Here is an 18,784-nt window from a genome sequence, read left to right as displayed (position 1 = left end):
CTCTATGAATTAGTGTTTAAATTATCTAGAGAGGATGTTGATCAAAAGTTTGTTGGTCATATATAGACCACATTTTTAAAACAATATAAATAGACCACAACAGGACAGAAGAGATCTATGGCGGTGACTGAACACAATTTGAATATATATTTGTTCGCAACAGCTTTTTCTGTAAAAGTCTAAGTTGAAAACATTGGTAAAATTCAGAGGTGTCAAATGCAGGTACAGAAATTAAAAACCCTCACTAGCTCCCGGGAGCTCATTTACATGCTGATTGATTAGAAGCACCTGTGGCTAAAGCCAAACTGTGGCAGCATTTTTACTTTCTGGACCAGGATTTAAAACCTCTGGTAAAAAAAGAAAAAAAATGAAACAAATGAAAAAAATCATGCACACAGTTAAGTGTTTATATGGATTTGCCTTACCAATCAATCTGCAGAACATGGGCAATGGGACCTGTCATTAAATGGAAATATCATGTCCCGCTGACAAGGGTTCAGAGAGAAAAATCACTCTAATCTGCTTAGCAGTGTATGGATAAATGCACGGGAATATAGCGCTTATGCAACAAATCCCCTGAGTGATTGTGCTAAAAAAAAAAAAAAAAAAAAAAATAGAATGCCTCAGCATTTGTGTGTCTCTCATTTTAATCCAGGAATGATACATACTGAACATTATTCATAAGACAAATATGGAATGACGTGATAAACATTTGGTATCAAAGTAAAAAAAACTTGGAATAAAAATCATTATGTACATTAAAAAGTAAATATAAATACTTATTACAATAAAGAATAAAGGCAGAGTTGTTGATTTATGTGGGTCTGAATCGTGGACTGCCTCAAAATGTACCCTGTGACTGATTTAGTGACCAATCCAGGGTGTAGTCCGCCTTTCACCCAAAATCAGCCAGAATAGATTCCAGTTCCACATGATACGCAACAGGATAAGCGTTACAGAAAATGGATGGATGGATGGAGTGGTTCATTTAGTACAGATAGGCCGCACTTCCTCCTTTGCATCTTTCATCAGACTTGTGCTTCTTTTTGACTTTATCCTGCAAATCCCTGCACAGGACTTCATCGCTGGCCGCCTGCAGGCTGTCGAAGTTGCCCAGGCTATCTGGTCCCTGACTCTCGGGACCCTGACTTTCTTCCCCTTGAAACTCTACCTCCTGCAGGTTCCCATTGTGAGACCGCAAATGACGCTTCCTACATAGATTACCGCAGCTCTCAGCACAGCTGAAGTGGGCCTCGGTGGTGCAGGCGTACATGCCGACCGGTACGGCCAGCACCATGACACAAACGACGACAACAATGTGGATCAGATGCTCCCTCTGCTCCATCTCGCTGACATCACTTCCTGTCACAAAGACAACACACTGGCCCTCCCGCGGTGGGTGGTTCTTCAGGGTCACACACACCTCGTATTTGGTCACAGGAAGCAAATCGCTGACTGAGTATGTGTTGATGCCTGGTCCAATGTAGATGGTCTCCCTTTTGAGAGAGCCATACTTGCCAAAGTGGACAGTGAACCAGGTTTCTGCCGGGTTGTCAGTGGCAGCGCGCCACTCCAGAGTGATTCCATAAACTGTCTGCTTGGCAATGCGGATGTCAATGTAGGTGTTCTCGTCCGGGGAAAGGATGGGCGAAGGTGGTTGAAGGGGAGCGGAGTTACTCAAACCGCTGACATTCACTGTGATCACAACCGAGGAGTTGCCAATGAAATTGTGGGCCAGGCAGGTGTAGAGTCCTCCGTTCACTACGTGCAACGACGGGATTACCAGAGTGGAGTTGACGGTCTCCTCGTCAACGGGAGTCACAGTAGCTGTATGGACAAAATGGAAAAAGATCATGCATCTTTACCTCTTGGTTTAAGACTTGAAGTTGTTTCTGTACAGTAAAATCTTTGGCACTCCAACTGTAGCAATATGCGACCGACGGGGCGAAGTTGTCGGCCATTAACTACAGAGAACAGTCACTAAGAAGTCCAAAAATTAAATTTATCTTATGATAAAGAGCAGCATGCCTTCCAATAACTGCACTCTTCAGTTGACAGTACAGTGAATGAGTGGTCCCTGAATTCCGTTTTCGGGACATGTCTTTCAGCCCGTTTTATTTTTTCCATCAGAGGGGTTTAAATGTAACAACAATCTTCAAACTTAATGTACCAAACTTCATTTGTACTAGTTACACCGTGTCAAACTGCTCTTATATTATATTGCTGTACACTGTTTAGTGTTTTTTAGCTCACATACGATAGCTATCGCCTTTCTGTCTACCCACCACCCAACGAAAATACAAGCCAGCTGAATGTGAGTGTGAACTGAACTATACACCTCAATATAAATGTGGCTAGAGGGCTCCGACAGCAGGTTTACAACTGTTTAATGGACAACGGTATAAAAAAAAAATCTTACCAGTAAATCCTCTTATAATCTTCTGACTGTACATCCACTCAATGGTTGGGCCAGGCCTGGCCTTGACTAAGCATGAGAGAGTTGCGTTTGCTCCGGGAAGCACGCTGATGTTGGTTTCTGGGGCAGAGGCCACAGGCTTTGTGCATGTTTTCAACTGAATCTTGTGGAAAAATGTGTCCACTTGTGAGGCGGGGCCCGAACACAACAAATAAGAGTTCATGAGAATGATGGGAGGGCCAACGGCTCGGATGAACTCCACGAAGCCTTTGAGGCGGCAGTCGCACAGCCAGGGGTTGTTGTGTAGTGCTAAAACCACATTGGAGACCGAGCCCTCCTTGGCCCAAACTCTCTCTGCTTTCTGGTAAAGGGGCCAATTCATGAACACATCTTTTGATATAATACTAAGATGGTTGAAGGATAAATCCAAGTAGGTTAGCACAGGTAAATGTTTCAGGGAATGTTCTGGTAGGACATCGAGACGATTGTGTTTCAAGTCCAGAATTTTGAGTTTCGGCGTGTCCTGAAAAGCAGTCCACGGAACCGTAGTCAACTTGTTGCCCTGCAGCCGCAACTCGGTCAGGTTGGCCAGCCCTTGTAAGCTTTTGATGTTCATCAGGGTGATATCATTGAAATTGAGCCACAGGAACTCCAAGGCACCAACTTTAGAGAAGGATCCTCGCGGTAGCTCCGTCAGGTGGCAGTTTTCCACCCGGATCTTAGTGAAATCGTGTGATAAGTCCTCTGGAATTTGTCTCATGGGGGTTTCCATGCATAGCAAAGACCTAGATGTTATGACCGGGAAGGGAAATGAGGAGTCTTGAAATACAACCTCGCTTTCACAAACAAGAGTCGACTCACCTTCCCAAGGTATCATCGGCGCAAGAGCAGCCCTTCAGACAAGTCGACCATCCAGGAGTGATGAGAGAAAACAAAAAAGCAATATGTAATGCGACACAAAAGCCATCCATGTTCCTAGAGGAGCATGGCAAACAAGCACGTTAAGGGCAGGACAGGCTACGTGACCAAAGCCTATTACCTTAAGCTTCCTTTACGTAACACTAAAGGCAGCAGGAGACATGAGATGCACTCAGGTGTATTTCTGTCTCGGGGGCTACTCCTTCAACACTGATTGAGCTGTTCTGTTGTTTCAGGATTTTTCAGATATGTGACTTGGTCAGCCACCCAGTGTAACAAGGCCACGGGCCACAACAGGAGGCCCATCTGCATAAGTGGGCCGGTTAGCAGAGCCAAGAGAGAGGGCGACAGATGTCTAGAGAGGACAGTAATCTGACCTCGATAAACTGTGATACCATTCGTCTCTGCAGGTGGTTCTATCAGCATTCAGTTGCAGTCTCCTTTTGTATTCTTTTCGCTGCTATACATCCTTGTACTTTTAGGGGGAAACAATGGATTGCCTCTGTGGCTCAATGGCTTTTGTACTCTTGAATAAACCATGTAATTATCCCAATAAGGTACATTAGTGCAGGCTGTACTTTGGGCAGCACAAATCAATTCCCTCTGCAACTCTTGTTCTGATTGATTGTAGTGTGCATACAAACTGATTTAGACATTAGGCTGTGAGGAAAGGAAAGTGTCAATAATACTAACATGACTTGAACGAAAACTGTCTTTTTTTTGTTTATTGTACTTAAGACCAAGCATGTGCTTTTGTTTGATGATATCCACTTATGTTTCAAACAATAAAAAAAAAAAAATCACGTATCAGTATATAAAAATGTTTTATTTACATGCAACTCTTTCCTGTACAGATGCTTCAGTTGACAATATAGTTACAGTTTAGAAATTGTGCAAGTTGTGTTGAGTTTTGTTTGGAAAACCTGGCACATGACGACATACAAAACTACCCGTCGTTGGTCTTTCTAAATAAAATATATTCATGTAAAGGTTTGTACACAGTGCAGAGGTTACATTGGATAAAATATGTTGTTCAGGCTGAAAAGATAACTGTCACCTTTTTATGTGAGGTCACAAAACACATTTATGTACATCAACAACACATAAATAACCATTTCACTGTGTATGATTTCCCTTTTTCGCTGGCATATATAATATTTAGATTTCTTCCACAAGGCTGTTACTTCATCGAGTGGCAAATGAGCAGCCAATGTCCTTTGGAGAACCCTCAATGGGATCAGGCTTCACTACTCCAGTCTTAAAATGCATCTCCCAGAAGTTGAGGCAAATGTTGGGTTCTAACAGAAGTACTCATTAGGTGGCCCCTCAGTCCTTGTTATGGCCTCGGAATCAACGCTAGACCTCGCAGAGAGCAGCCTGTTGGACTCATCAGGGTTTAACCGTGTAAGATACTCACCTTCCATCCCTTTAGTTTTGGCCCCAGGGCCCAGAGTTTCAAATGTGACATAGGAGTCTTGTATTTCCTTGGACGGCCGCCCGAGGAGCTTTTGGCAACGCTTCTTAATGGCGCCACAACATACAATCAGAGTGAGGGGCACGGCGATAACGCAGGCGACCGTTATGACCACCACGTTGATGAGTTTCTGGGTGCCACTTGCGCTGGCCGCCTCATCCGTTGAGAAGATTACGCACTGCTCCTTTTTCGGGATCAGGCCTTTGACGCAAACACAAGCGATGTACTTTGTTTTTGGTACCAGGCCCTCAATGGTGATTCGGTTTTTGCCCGCTCCAACGTTGACCCGCCGCATGTCCCGCTCGCCAAACACAGCGTACAGGACACTGAACTCTGTGATGTTTGTGGCTGTCGGGGCTCGCCAGTTCAACGAGACGGTGTGGTCGGTATCGCCAATGACCTTCACAGAACGCACGACCCTTTTCTCAGGGGCTTGCTGTAAAGACGAGGCATTGGCCACCATGTTACCTAAAGCAACCTGTACCGGCTTTCGAGGGTTTGACCCCCGGCCTCGTCCTCGGGAGCCAGAGGAGACGCTGTAGCTCTCGACCTCGTACTTCCCGGTGACACCTTTTCCATTGAGTGGTTCAATGATGGGCTTGCCTGGCGAGGCAGTCGGGGGAGGGACATATCTAGCAATAAGCTTTTCTTGATATGCGGCCCTCCCGATACTGCCGGGCTTCTTCCCTCTGGGTCTCTTGGAGACTGCGCCTCCTGCCTCTTCAGACCGAAAAGTGTCTGTGATCACCAAGGAGATGATGGCATCTGCGGTACCCACAAAGTTGGTCGCTTTGCACACGTACTTTCCTGAATCCCTATAAGAGACTGCGGGCACACTCAAAATGGACCAAATGATGCCTTCCTGTGAAATCTCTTGCTGAACTGAAAATAAAGAAAAGGTTGGTAGGGTTAAGTAGATTGGCACAAAGAGAATAACTTTAATCCCGTTGACACTCATGCGGAAATAGATGCCGTTCTAATCTTAGAACGTCTGTATTTGGTTCAGGAGAACTCACTAGTGCCGTTGATTTTCTTGCCATCAGCACGGTTCCAATACAGTTCGGGGATTGGAACACCGACAGTGCCGCAACGAAGCAGGACATTGTTGCCCAGCGAGCTCCGGACACGCGCAACTGCCGTATGTACCCGAGGGCCCTGGCACCTCTGCAGCTCCGCTTCCGTGAAGAACACCCCTGACAGACTCTCCGGGTCGGCACATCGTAATCTGGGGTCTATTAGAGCGACTGATGACCTTGGGGATTTCTGGAACTGGACCAGATCATTAAGGCGGCAGTCGCATAGCCATGGGTTGTCATGGAGACCTGAAAACCAAGTGCGTCATTGAGACCTTGTTGCATGTGAGCTATTATAACCACACACACAACTACTAAAATAAGACTAATCCGCCCTTGTGAAGGTGAAAGACAAATATGGCAACGAAGAACAAGAGGCCTCCTGATTAAAGAAACTCACCAAGAATAAACTTGGAGGAATCTGCATCCTGAAGCTGTTTCACGCTTAGCCAAAGTGATAGGACATCTGCCGGGATGGTGGTGAGAGTGTTGCTCGACAAATCCAGATAGGTGATGTTTTTAATGTACACTAGGGCCTCAGCAGGCATGCTGGAGATCTTGTTGTTGTGCAGGTCAAGCAGCCTCAGATTGGGCATGTCGCTCAGAGACTCCCACGGGAATGAGGTGAGGGCGTTCCCATCCAGCCTCAGCTCATCCAGGTTCGTGAGACCCCGGAAACTGTCCACACTGAGAGAGCTAAGGGAGTTGAAAGACATCCACAGAAACTCCATGCTGCCTAGGTAGCGAAAATTGCCACTAGAAATCCTCGTGATGGCCGTCTTCTCGATGCGTATCTTGGAGGTGTCCGTGGGGAAATTTGTAGGAATGACGCTGATCTTGGGATCATTGCACAGGACGCTTCTGCAGGGGAAAAAAAGTACAGCTGTTGAAATCTTTATAATGACGTATTAAAAACATTAGAAATATGCTTATTTCAGCTCAAGTAAGGTACGCTTTCACTGCAGTTTGTTAGTTAGCCGGATAACATTAGAACAACTTTCCACATATTTTGTAACGAAGGTAGAACTAAATCCCATTTGTTAACCTTGCAAAAATGTAATTATCAATGAGTTATGCATGATTGTACAGTCGTTTAATAAAATATATCATGGTAGTTTACAAACTGTAACAAGATCGGAAATTAAAAATTATTTGAAATAAACAGTTCTGCAAAAGTAGTCGCCTATTGTCCTGTAACAAGAAAAGCAGATTAAAGAGCAACTCTCCAAGTTAATCCTCCACTACTGAATTGACGAAAGCACCAAAGGGTTGTCAATTTTGCACGCAAGATACAATAACGGTGAATCCATAAATAGAAGAAGGTATAAATACTCATCTTTACCTGGCTTTGGAACCATCGCTCAGTTTGTGGAAGAAGCAGCTACACTGTGCAGGACATGAAGTGGTCATGAGGGGGAAAACAACGAAAGCCACGCAAAAAGCACAAGAAAAATGTCGACTCATTTTTGTTCCCACGGGGCACCTAATGCTACAAACTATTTCACTACTAAATAAGATCCCTAAAAAAGTTGTTTCTTAAGGGGACGTGAGATGCATGGTGGTCCATCAGCTCCATTCTGCTCCGCCTGCTGTCAATCCTCAAATAAAAAGGATGCGCTGGGATTAGAGGAGCAGGAGGAGTGGGAGGAGTTTACTTTGGGGTTATTTTCATTCACACGATTACACCAGGGCCATCCTGGAAGCTGATAGGCTGCACACTTGTCACTTTCATTTTCTTTCCAATGTTGACATTTTACACAGACGCACAGATGAGGCTTGGGGGAAAATCTTCAACAGGTCCCACAGGAAGTCACTAAATTCTAGTAATGTGCAATGGAATTTGAATTGAACAATTCTTGACAGATTTTGGAGGACAACTCAACTCGTGACTTGTCCAGCTGTTTTCTCATTCTTTTTTTTCTCAAGTTTAGATGTCCAAACAAGGACTGTGCTTAGTGCAGACCCACCACTAGCTGGCAGCATTAGTCGTTTATTATGATATTAGATTTCCCCATAATGTATTGTACTGTAAATTCCATGTGGATTTACTATGAATGTTTATTTCAGAAACGTTTACAAATACATATTATATTAAAAATCATTACAAACAAATTTTCTTAATTATTTTATGATATTACAAGACATTTTACTTTAAGAGCATTTTCTGCTATTTTTTGAGCATTAAAATATGATACTCTTCACTTCACTGCCCTAAATCATCCTTTTACTGTAGTTACATTGACTGATATTAGTTTACCTTGTACATTTAAAAGTCTTGACAAAGGCTATGAGTCTTTATGGTGCTGTAAATATCATTACTCTGTCATTAATTTACACAATCTTCATTTTTCACTGACCTACTTTGAATGTCAGATGCATTTTTCCCTTTTTTTTTTTTTTACAGGTGCAGAATTTCTTAATATATGTTTCATCCCTTTGATTTCACTTTTGTCCCTGCAAATACAAGAGGAGCACTTTTACATCATTTGCACAGAATCACAGGGATGAACCCACATTAAAAAAATAATAATAATCCATATTTTGAAGGTTAAAGTTTTTTGGGAGGAGCTGCTGTTATAAATTAATTTGTTGATGAGTTGGTGTTAATCTGTGAACAGATTAATGCAATCTGCAATCAGACTCTCGCCACACAATTCCAAAATAGGCTTCAGAGAGAGCAAAGGCTCCACTTACCCAAAACAGTCATCCATTTTCTAGAGTACTTGTTCTCCACAGGGGAGTTGGAGCCTTTCCCAGCTGAAAGTGGGGTACATCCAGGACTGAATGCCACTTAATATTGACACATATTCTCAATCATATTCACACTGATGAGCATTTTTTTTTAATTTACCTTACATGCATGTTTTTTAGGATTTGGGAGGAAGGCCGGAGAAAACCTGCGCAAGCTCCATGGCAGGTGCTAAACTGGGGCTAGGGGGTGCTATGGCTGCTCCGGCATTTAAATTGATATTTTAAAAATATATCTATAAATAATTTTGTCAGCCCTCCTTAATCGGTCAAGCCCCCGAGCGACCAGTCAAGGGTGTACCCCGCATCAAAGTCAGCAAGGAAAGGCCACCCTAAAGAGGATAGAGAATAGGAGAGGGATGGAAGAACTAAATATGGAATTGAAATCACTTTGCAGAGATTATGCAATATGCATACATTTGCTTTGGAGGTTTTATATTAATTACAAGCTCACATTGTCCATTTTGTCTTCCCATATTGTAACTGGGGGGGCCTTTGAACTCATGAGAGATGAAGACCCCCACATTTCCGACTAAATGAGAGCAAAGGGTTCTTGTTAGGACATTCTTGGGGGGATTGCAGCAGCACTGAGTAACAAATCTTAAGCTCATTGTTCTCTTTTTCCACCCTCCCCTTCATGTGACAGGAGAGCAACACAAAGCTTCACTTTGTGGGGGAGGACATAGCCAAGAAGGTTCTATCTACTTAGTGAAAGAGGTAAAGCAAAAAGTTTTCGTGGGGAAAAAGTCCACACCTTGTTGTGGTCTTCGGTCAACAACATGGCGACGTACACGTTACCTGAGGGCTTCGCCGACTTCGACATGTTCTTGTTCGGCTCGGCGCTGTTTGTCGGCGGTATGTAGAAACGAGGAGCACGGTTGTTGTTGTCGGTTATTAATACTCTTGGACTGACTGTCCTCCGTCCATCCACAGGCATCCTCGGGTTCCTCCTCAACGCCGTCACCGTCCTCTCCTTCCTGCGCGTCAAGGAGCTGAGGACCCCCAGCAACTACCTGGTCTTCAACTTGGCCCTAGCCGACATTAGCCTCAACGTGAACGGACTTACGGCAGCCTACGCCAGCTACCTCCGGTCCGGTAACCAAGAACATCCACAAGGGCTCCTTATCGAACCATTTGGTCATATTTCTTAACTAGTTCCGTGGACAAGCACCTAAAAAAAAATCTAGCTCGCTAGTAACTACCACCATAATGTAAACAAGAATGAGGCACGCGAGCCATAAGCGCTAAACAGGAAAAGAAAACTGTAAACAAAGCAATCATTCAATTAAAATGTTTTGCACCCAAACGATAACTAAAACTTGTACTTGTCGCTGTAAAGTAAAAATAGATGTTTTTTACATTTGTTAAAGTAAAAAAAAGTACTGTACTGGATGTACTACTGTATATGTAAGTTTAAAAAGGCAATTAGCTGGATAACTGAAAAAATACCTGTACGTTTATTCAAATTAGATATTGAATTACTCCGCATCATTTTGAGGGTGCTTCCTAATAATGTCTATCAAAACCATTATACAAACTACCTGTACTAGTAATACATAATATACTACTTAAACCCGATGAGGGTCATTTTAGGGTTTCTTGTACGGCGGGCAAGCAAGTTTGTGTGTAAGATAATGCTGACAGAAAAGACAAACAATGTAATCCCATCACTTAAGATGATAAAAAAACTGTTCTAATGCTACTTGAAGTCTGTATTTAGGAAAATTAATCTAGAAGTCTGTAAGATTAAAAGAGAAAATTAAAAAGATAAAAGTTCTGTCCATTTTCCTGACTCTTCTCATATCTTTGGGCGCATGTGTGTGTTTGTCCCCGTCCCTCCTTGTAGACATTGGCCTTTTGGCCAGAACGGATGCACCTATCATGGCTTCCAGGGCATGATCTCCGTCCTGGCTTCCATCAGCTTCATGGCGGCCATCGCTTGGGACCGATATCACCAGTACTGCACCAGTGAGTTCAACTCGAAAGATGAACACATCAACATTAGAACAATCGAATGAGATTAAACACAAGAGCTGAACCAAAAGAATCATGCCAACCTTGCCAAAAGTGGACATTTTTGATGCAGCTGTTGTCTTGGTCTAGTAAGAGTTTTTTGGTTATTTTTTTTGTATTTATATTGACTACTTGGATGAAATTCTGTACCCAAAAGATGTCCAGACATGCTTTTGTAGTTACCGTAGCAAAGCCAGACATTTTGGTGCTGCTTTGTCACCACGCAGGACAAAAGCTCTTCTGGAGCACGGCTATGGTGATGAGTGCCATCATCTGGATCCTGTCCATCTTCTGGGCTGCAGTCCCGCTCATGGGCTGGGGCGTGTACGACTTTGAGCCCATGCGGACCTGCTGCACGCTGGACTACACCAGAGGAGACAGGTATTAGAGACACAAATATATAAATAGAACAACGGCAGAGAACATGAACAACAGTATATGATCTTCTCCTTAGGGACTTTGTCACCTTCATGCTCACCCTGGTGCTGCTCTACTTGACCTTCCCGACGCTCACCATGCTGTCGTGCTACAGCGCCGTCAACAAACACTTCAAGAAGGTCCATCACCACCGGGTAAGCGTGCCTAGAAACCCATTTCAAGTGACAGCACACACTTTGAATTGTGGTTGCATTGTGACAGTATATTCAAATCTGGACTCCTTCGTTTTCAGTTCAACACCAGTTTGCCATTGAGGGTGATGCTAATGTGCTGGGGCCCTTACGTCCTCATGTGCATCTACGCCTGCTTCCAAAACGTCAAGGTTATATCTCCGAAGCTACGAATGGTGAGCGAAATGACCCTTCAAACGTCACGTTTGAACATTCCGAGCGCTCCGACGCACACGCGGGTCGTGCTTTCCTTCTTTTCTAGGTGCTTCCCGTGGTGGCCAAGACCAACCCCATCTTCAACGCACTGCTCTACTCCTTCGGCAACGAGTTCTACCGCGGAGGCGTGTGGTACTTCCTCACTGGGCAGAAGATAGCTGAGCCAGATCTGAAGAAGTCCAAGTCCAAATAGGTGGAAACGATGACCTTTTTTTGGAACTGTGTGTACAGTTTTCATTACTGTTCACTTGCGAGTTTCTTCTTTATATGAACGTGAAACTGCTTCAAGGCTTCTCAGAGGACCCCAAGTAGATATTTCCTGACACAAATTATATAGGCACACATCATTCCTGACACATTAGCACTAGGGAAAAAAAAAATCAATTTATGGTTTTAGGAGTGGCTTCCAACTGTTTCTGATACACAGTAACACAATTGCAGTTAAAAACAACCCAACTAGTGTAACGCTGGTCAGATAACAGTCCTCACGAAGCCATGAGTTAAAAGCCTGAGATGGTCACTTGCAAATTTTAAATGACCTGAGTTTGGTTGACTGTCGATTCTTTGTCTATTTTCATAAGACTGTACCGTTCCAACGTTGGAGGAACCATTTGGGGAAAGATTCATAAAGTCGTATGTGAGTGAGTTGGGTGCGCAAGAACAAGCCTGTCAAAAACATTTGGCAAAAATGAGAACAGATGGTAAGGCATCCCAATACGTTCGTCCAAGTAGTTGAAAGTGATTAATTAACTGTAAAGTCAGGCATGTTAATCCATAAATACAATGGTGTGATTCATTGTAATAATTAAATCATGACTGCTACATAAGAGCATGGTCTCTCTTTCATTTTATTTCTTGATTTCACAAATGAGAGGTCGCTGAATGCATCGCACTGATCTGCTTAGCGAACCTGCTCCATAAATAAGCCACCAGGAGACGCAAGACAGTCGTCACACTAACCTGCGAGACAGAAAGCAGTGGGAGTGGAAAGGATACTGCTCGACTAACATTTTTGTCTTAAATGAGAACAAAATCACTCCAATTTCTAGTTGATTGTGTACCTCAGTGATTCCCAACCAATGTGATGTGCCACGCCAGATCAAAAGTTGTTGTTCATCTATCAATGCCAGCGACATACAGTGACAAGCAGAACACTACTATCACTCATCATCAGCATTTTTTTTTTTGTGGTGTGCCATAATGTTTTTCTCATGTAAAATGGCATGGCTCAATAAAGGTTTGGAAACACTAGTGTACCTAATGAAGTGGACAATGAGTGTTTATTCATTTAGTTGCTGTTGAAATCATTCATCCATTTAGCCTTTGTCCTCATCTGGCTAGGCAAACGCGCTAACCACGAGTCCATCGCATTGCCTTCAAATCAAAAAGCTGCTTAAAGAGTGCATCATGTTGAAACTTTCAATTAAAAAGGCTAAGAAAAGGTTGAAAAGCAGATTTTGAATGTTAAATTAGCGCCAATATAATCCTCATACAGAGTTGACCAAGTGCGTGGCGAGATTAGCATGTGGCATTCTTGGAACGCTTTCACATAGCAAGCGGCTGGACTAGTGATCCAATTCGGTCCCCAGCCTGAGTTAGAAGCAGTACTAAGAACGCTAATAGGAATCAAGGGAGGACACCCTGTCATGGACCGTTATAGCCAGACCGCAAACACGTAGAGTACGTGTACGTATGCTGACGGAGGATAGTACAACACAGACTGCAAACATCTTTCTCTTGCTTTTCAATCCATAGCCATTGTATATATATATCCATCCCCCATTAGCATATTAGGCCACTATTGCAATGGCTAAAACTTCTTGGAACTTAATGTGGAAATATGGCTTTAATGAAGTGAAAAGCATGACAAAATTGGGTCAAATGAACCCAAGTGAATGAGCAACCTGTTTGTTGGTAATCATGTTTAGTTAAACATCTTGATCTTAAGAGGGCAAAAGGCGAGGACTATGCAACAGGGAAAAAAAAGGTGTCAAAGGTCAAATGACGTCAGAGTCTGCAGGTTGGATCAGTTGACCAAAGAGATTACGCAATGCCGCTGCTGCTGCTGGAGTCACCGTGGGGACTTTTCTTGAAATCATTTGGAAAATGACCGAGGCGACAATGGGATTAGAAGTTCACATGCGTCAGTGGTTTGTGATGGCAGCATGTCGTCTGGAATATTCATTAAAACCTTCCCGTAGGGCGGTCATATTGCGCAGATCCTTTTAGTGTCCCCTCGACGTGGCCGATGTAACACGTGGCAGGCCTGTTGTCATTATATTCTATTCTGCCTGGTCCCTTGGACTGTCCTAATCCCCCCCGTTGGCAATGCCCTGCATGAAATCATCAAATGAACACATTCTAACACCTCTGTGATGTCAGTGACCGGCCATGCATTTCGTACCTGGGATATCATGTCACAATTATAGAAACCCAAAACGCAATACGACAGCACGTCACTCCCACAAACATCTGGAGCCGTTGGAAATCATTATTTGCCGAATTACAGTTTAAATTTAATATTTTTCCCATGTAAAAAGAAGTTTCATAGAAATGTGTCACACTATAAATAGATGTCATGTGGCTAAATTACATAAATTAGAATGTTACAGGGTATCACGAATTTTTTTAATGTACAGTAGCGCAATCAGATGTTTTACAGTACAGTATAGAGAATTTTTTATACAATACAGATCAAATGTGCTTAATAGACCGTGCTGCAGTGCATCAATGTTAAGTATTGTTTGGGAAAGAAAGCTCTTATCAAGTTAAAAATCTATACATATAAAAATTGTAATATGGCCTTGGCTTGCTCGGAAAATTCATGGAATGTTTGGAGTGCTGTAGAATTCAGGTCTTTGCTGCCCCCTACTGGCCTACAACAAAACGTGTGTGTTTTTGGCTATATAGTGACCTATAATGTGCATCTCCAATTTTATGCCACCAGGTGTTGCCAATGTGACGTTCATCAAACTTCTACTTTTCCACGGTAAGATTGGAAAAGTCACGCGTTTAAAAGTGTATGCATTGTTTTGGATTGGAGAAGAGATATTCATGACATTTCATCTTGGCCAAAGCTTCAGTTTGGTGATCCTAAACCTGCTCATTATTAAAACTTTACTTTTCAGGTATAGGCTGATTACTAGATGGGCTACTGTATGGGTGAGTGTCAATTACCTTCAGATGTTCACTGCAGTACTGTATATTACTATTCCTATATTCCCGTTGTACCAACATTATATCAAAACAAGCATTGTACAGGTAATTCACAGTCAAGTTGTGTTTAATACAATTCAATGTCTGTACTTAAAAAAACTTTACTTAAGGAGTTGAATCAGTACTTTTTTGACACAAGTAGGGCTATCTGCAATTAAGACAGATGCTTTAATCATCAAATGGGGGAGAAATTTCGATACACTTTTAAGATGGGCAATTCAACTAAATATTTAAAGTTTTGCTGTTGTGAAAAATGCTTTTCCTGCATTTCACAATTTAGAAATAAGAGCAGAACGGTTATCCCGTGTATTGTCCCCCCAACCTAAAGATACAAGGAAACAAAAACAAAAACAAGTCAGCAGATTTTGGATCAAACAACTTAGATTTCATAGTTACAGTCCCCCAAAAAAGTTGTGGTTTGTTTTTTACTGTGTACTTGTCCCACCTTTGTGGTTAAGGAAATTAAAATATATTTTTCTTATTTTCCTTTCCTATAGGGCGATTTGGGATGATGTCCCTGCATCGTGTCTCCCATTGGCTGAAGAGAGTGCTGCCAGGGTGGGAAATTAGCATAAAGAGTGCCAAGTGTTGGAGGGATCCACTCGGCGCAGGTTTCTGATGCTGATGTCACATTTGTGTGTAAGGAGGAGGAGGAGGAGGAGGAGGAGGAGGAGGGCGGGGAGGGGGACAAAAAAGGCACCAAAAATAGCGGGTTAATGTGCACCGATGGCCACGGAGCCAGCACTGATGCTGTCAGAGCCGAGCGCAAACGTGCCACAGGTGAGGATGGAAGACTCTGCGCGTCCTCGGCGGCGCCAGCAAGCTACAGCCAAGTTCGCCGCGTGAAAGGGAAAAAGCCGCACCGAGAAGCATGGAGGGAGCCGAGGGGTGTGCGTAAATTTCCTCTCCTTTTACGCACAGGCGAAGCGGTCAGGGTAGCGCGCCGATGAGAGAATCCTGCACAATTTGACTTGAAGAGGAGAAGAAGAAGCACATTATCATGAACGCTGACGTCGGATCGTCCGGACTGGCCAGGTCGGCCGCGGTCAAGCTGTCCGAGATGGGCGCGCGCACCAAGCAGCTGGGCACCGCCATGCAGGACCCGCACCAGCAGCGGCGCATCATCCTGGTGATCGTGTGCGTGGCGCTACTGCTGGACAACATGCTTTACATGGTGATCGTGCCCATCATCCCGGACTACCTGGCCGATCTGGAAAACGAGCAGTCGGAGCACGTCCACGTCGTGCTGCACCCCAACGGCAGCGCGTACGGCAACGGCACGGGCGCCGCTCAAGCAAAAAGCAACAACTTGGACGTCCAAATCGGAGTTCTGTTCGCGTCCAAAGCCATCCTGCAGCTGCTGGTCAACCCTCTGAGCGGGACCTTCATCGACCGGGTTGGGTATGACATCCCGCTGCTCATCGGGCTGACCGTCATGTTTCTCTCCACGTGCATTTTCGCCTTCGGGGAGAACTACGCCACGCTGTTCGCCGCCAGAAGTTTGCAGGGTCTGGGCTCGGCGTTCGCGGACACGTCGGGCCTCGCCATGATCGCCGACAAGTACACGGAGGAGGCCGAGCGCAGCCGGGCGCTGGGCATCGCGCTGGCCTTCATCTCCTTCGGCAGCCTGGTGGCGCCTCCCTTCGGCGGGGTGCTCTACGAGTTCGCCGGCAAGCGGGTGCCCTTCCTGGTGCTCGCCTTCGTGTGCCTGGCGGACGGCTTCCTCTTCCTCACCGTCATCCGGCCCTTCTCCAACAGGACTCGAGAGAACATGCCGGTGGGTACCCCCATCTACCGGCTCATGATCGACCCGTACATCGCGGTGGTGGCCGGCGCGCTCACGGTGTGCAACATCCCGCTCGCCTTCCTGGAGCCCACCATCGCCAACTGGATGGAGAGCACCATGCACTCCACGCAGTGGCAGATGGGTCTGACGTGGCTGCCCGCCTTCTTCCCGCACGTCTTCGGCGTGTACATCACCGTCAAGCTGGCGGCGCGTCACCCCAACCTGCAGTGGTTCTACGGCGCGCTGGGCATGGTCATCATCGGCGCCAGTTCGTGCACGGTGCCGGCGTGCAAGACCTTCGGGGAGCTCATCGCCCCGCTGTGCGGCATCTGCTTCGGCATCGCGCTGGTGGACACGGCGCTGCTGCCCACGCTCGCCTTCCTGGTGGACGTGCGCCACGTCTCCGTCTACGGCAGCGTGTACGCCATCGCGGACATCTCCTACTCGGTGGCGTACGCCATGGGGCCGGTGGTGGCGGGCCAGATCGTGCACAACCTGGGCTTTGTGCAGCTCAACCTGGGCATGGGGCTGGTCAACGTCCTGTACGCGCCGGCGCTGCTCCTGCTGCGCAACGTGTGCCAAATGAGGCCGTCCTACTCGGAGAGGGACACCCTGCTGGAGGAGGCTCCGCAGGGGCTGTACGACACCATCCGCATGGAGGAGAGGCGAGCCAAGAAGAAGAAGGGCTACAGCTCGGCGGGAAACTGCCTGCCGGTGGACGAGAACGGCTTCGACGCCTTCAAAGCGCAGCGCTCGCAATCCGAGGAGTCGTCCGGCACCGAGTTCACTTGAGGCGGCCAAACTTCACGAGACACCCCATTCCCCCCTGGGCCCCCCCTGTGTGGATCTCAAGTTGTCTAATTCCAAGTCATGTGCAATATAAAAAACACCCAATCACCAAAATTACGATTGTGTGAGTGTGACTATTTTTTTCTTTGTAATTTAATTGTGAGTTTGATTATTGTCGAAGAAAAAAATGTAGATAAATGTGGGACCAAATATAAACAGCACACGTCTACTAGCACAAAAAAAATAAGCCTATTTTTTAGTCTTTTTGTTTTTACTTGAAAAGGTCGGATTTTAGTATATTGTTGGTGATATTTAATTTTATATAACAAGAGGGCCTGCCACAATCTCATTTCTTTCTTGTTGTTGGGAATTAAATGTATCAGCACAACTGGATTTGTACATATGTGGATAAAACGAGATGCACAATGTAAAAAAGTACAAAAAAATAAGCTCAAGTGTGCGTGGGTGTGCGTGTGTGAGCGTGTGTATGGTGTCAGTATGGGGCATTTTGTCAAGACAAGTCAGATCTCCTTATGACAAACAAATCTGTGTGTTCATTTATTGACTGTGGGTTTAATAAATCTCTGTTTGGATCTGTGAGACTAGCTGTGGCTTCATTTCTTATCGATACATGCGAGAGAAATTGAGAAATTACAGAGCAGGATTTATAATTAATAAGATTTGACCCTTTTTTGTACAAAACAATCCGGGTTGTTCAGCACAAAACAACCAATTTTGGGAGGGGTTGTATTGTGCAATAAATAAATAAATAGGGTCCAAAATGACCCATTTGACGCATAATTGGGGTTATTTTTGGCCTTTTGACCCTATTTTTGATTTTTGGCTCATTAGCCATGGTTTTCACCTCTCATCTGAATGAATGATGCACTCTTGAAAACTTGGCTCAATACACTCTTTTTTCATGGTCGCCAACCCATTTTAAATAAGGAGTGCACAAGAAGTCAGTAAATAAAAGCAACTTCACGTTTAGTTTTGCTTCCCTTTCATGCAAATTGCATGGAACAAGCAAAAGTGTGCAGCTATCTCTCATTTATATAATAATTTAACTGTCGGATGTTGGGGAGGGGGATGAGTTGGGTTGGCGGGGGGGTTAGATAACGCGGCTCACGAATAGATTTTGATGGGAGGAGTTTCATGCCTCCGGGATGGAGGGTGGAGTGAGGCTATAGGTATAGTCCTTCAGAACACCTTCCTTCTGCATCTTTTTGCACGGCCGCCTTTCCACGTGGAGCGTCACTCGGCCAGTGTGCATGAGGACAAGTATAGTGGAACAGCCCGGGTTGGGTTTTGCCCCCTCCTCCTGCTCTTCCTTCTCTTCCAAGCAGGGGACTTGTCTTACTATGGGATACGGCGGCGTGGACTTGGGGGTCTCACTGATCTACCTCCCCTGACCAGGTATAGTAACTTTTTATTTTATTATTATGATAAATGATGCGTCTTATACTGGGTGGTAATTTTTTTTTTACAGGTGATAAATCATTTCAGTTTTGTGAAATGCCATATTCA

General features: G+C 44.8%; 6 protein-coding genes and 1 long non-coding RNA gene across 10 annotated transcripts in view; 3 read left to right on the top strand and 4 right to left on the bottom strand.

Moving 5' to 3' along the window:
• ace (angiotensin I converting enzyme (peptidyl-dipeptidase A) 1) overlaps nt 1-9,573 on the bottom strand; it is a 52,535-nt gene extending 42,962 nt beyond the window's left edge. For all 4 annotated transcript variants that reach the window (XM_086016719.1, XM_086016716.1, XM_086016717.1 and 1 more), the window contains exon 1: nt 9,428-9,573. The gene's annotated coding sequence lies outside the window, so the exon portion shown is untranslated. The remainder of the gene's footprint in view (nt 1-9,427) is intronic.
• On the bottom strand, nt 630-9,556 carry LOC147129019 (leucine-rich repeat, immunoglobulin-like domain and transmembrane domain-containing protein 2). Its single transcript, XM_086016729.1, has 4 exons — nt 9,428-9,556; nt 3,278-3,391; nt 2,420-3,201; nt 630-1,827 (listed from the first exon to the last, which is right to left on the bottom strand). Exons 2-4 carry the CDS (start codon nt 3,385-3,387, stop codon nt 989-991), a joined length of 1,731 nt encoding a protein of 576 aa, XP_085872855.1. The 5' UTR covers nt 3,388-3,391; nt 9,428-9,556; the 3' UTR covers nt 630-988.
• On the bottom strand, nt 4,142-9,428 carry lrit1b (leucine-rich repeat, immunoglobulin-like and transmembrane domains 1b). The gene is made up of 4 exons (XM_086016727.1): nt 7,224-9,428; nt 6,282-6,742; nt 5,825-6,130; nt 4,142-5,690 (listed from the first exon to the last, which is right to left on the bottom strand). Exons 1-4 carry the CDS (start codon nt 7,343-7,345, stop codon nt 4,633-4,635), a joined length of 1,947 nt encoding a protein of 648 aa, XP_085872853.1. The 5' UTR covers nt 7,346-9,428; the 3' UTR covers nt 4,142-4,632.
• Nucleotides 9,174-12,727, top strand: rgrb (retinal G protein coupled receptor b). Its single transcript, XM_086016731.1, has 7 exons — nt 9,174-9,484; nt 9,563-9,719; nt 10,476-10,597; nt 10,870-11,023; nt 11,097-11,214; nt 11,313-11,426; nt 11,513-12,727. The coding sequence occupies exons 1-7, from the start codon at nt 9,409-9,411 to the stop codon at nt 11,657-11,659; spliced, it is 888 nt and encodes a 295-aa protein (XP_085872857.1). The 5' UTR covers nt 9,174-9,408; the 3' UTR covers nt 11,660-12,727.
• Nucleotides 11,116-18,784, bottom strand: part of LOC147129014 (uncharacterized) — a 27,235-nt gene continuing 19,566 nt past the window's right edge. Inside the window, exon 3 of the long non-coding RNA XR_015082585.1 lies at nt 11,116-11,224. This is a non-coding gene — a long non-coding RNA (uncharacterized LOC147129014). The remainder of the gene's footprint in view (nt 11,225-18,784) is intronic.
• slc18a3b (solute carrier family 18 member 3b) lies at nt 15,387-17,857 on the top strand. Its single transcript, XM_086017702.1, has one exon. It carries the CDS (start codon nt 15,683-15,685, stop codon nt 17,258-17,260), a length of 1,578 nt encoding a protein of 525 aa, XP_085873828.1. The 5' UTR covers nt 15,387-15,682; the 3' UTR covers nt 17,261-17,857.
• The window catches only part of chatb (choline O-acetyltransferase b), a 9,245-nt gene continuing 8,921 nt past the window's right edge, over nt 18,461-18,784 (top strand). The window contains exon 1 of the mRNA XM_086016730.1: nt 18,461-18,673. The gene's annotated coding sequence lies outside the window, so the exon portion shown is untranslated. The remainder of the gene's footprint in view (nt 18,674-18,784) is intronic.

Source organism: Filicampus tigris, chromosome 19 (assembly GCF_054856515.1).
Source record: "Filicampus tigris isolate MCC_2025a chromosome 19, RoL_Ftig_1.0, whole genome shotgun sequence".
Lineage (NCBI taxonomy): Eukaryota > Metazoa > Chordata > Actinopteri > Syngnathiformes > Syngnathidae > Filicampus > Filicampus tigris.
This window is presented reverse-complemented; position numbering and strand designations above follow the sequence as displayed.

What these genes read in the sequence shown, in the direction of transcription:
- LOC147129019 (XM_086016729.1), bottom strand. Translation starts at nt 3,387, where the DNA reads ATGGATGGCTTTTGTGTCGCATTACATATTGCTTTTTTGTTTTCTCTC. An exon ending in GCCGATGATACCTTGGGAAG is followed by an intron (nt 3,202 to 3,277) that starts GTGAGTCGACTC and finishes CATAACATCTAG; the next exon opens with GTCTTTGCTATGCATGGAAA. An exon ending in GATTATAAGAGGATTTACTG is followed by an intron (nt 1,828 to 2,419) that starts GTAAGATTTTTT and finishes TTGTCCATACAG; the next exon opens with CTACTGTGACTCCCGTTGAC.
- lrit1b (XM_086016727.1), bottom strand. Translation starts at nt 7,345, where the DNA reads ATGAGTCGACATTTTTCTTGTGCTTTTTGCGTGGCTTTCGTTGTTTTC. An exon ending in AGCGATGGTTCCAAAGCCAG is followed by an intron (nt 6,743 to 7,223) that starts GTAAAGATGAGT and finishes TTTCCCCTGCAG; the next exon opens with AAGCGTCCTGTGCAATGATC. An exon ending in TTCCTCCAAGTTTATTCTTG is followed by an intron (nt 6,131 to 6,281) that starts GTGAGTTTCTTT and finishes CTTGGTTTTCAG; the next exon opens with GTCTCCATGACAACCCATGG.
- rgrb (XM_086016731.1), top strand. Translation starts at nt 9,409, where the DNA reads ATGGCGACGTACACGTTACCTGAGGGCTTCGCCGACTTCGACATGTTC. An exon ending in GACTACACCAGAGGAGACAG is followed by an intron (nt 11,024 to 11,096) that starts GTATTAGAGACA and finishes TCTTCTCCTTAG; the next exon opens with GGACTTTGTCACCTTCATGC. An exon ending in AGAAGGTCCATCACCACCGG is followed by an intron (nt 11,215 to 11,312) that starts GTAAGCGTGCCT and finishes CTTCGTTTTCAG; the next exon opens with TTCAACACCAGTTTGCCATT.
- slc18a3b (XM_086017702.1), top strand. Translation starts at nt 15,683, where the DNA reads ATGAACGCTGACGTCGGATCGTCCGGACTGGCCAGGTCGGCCGCGGTC.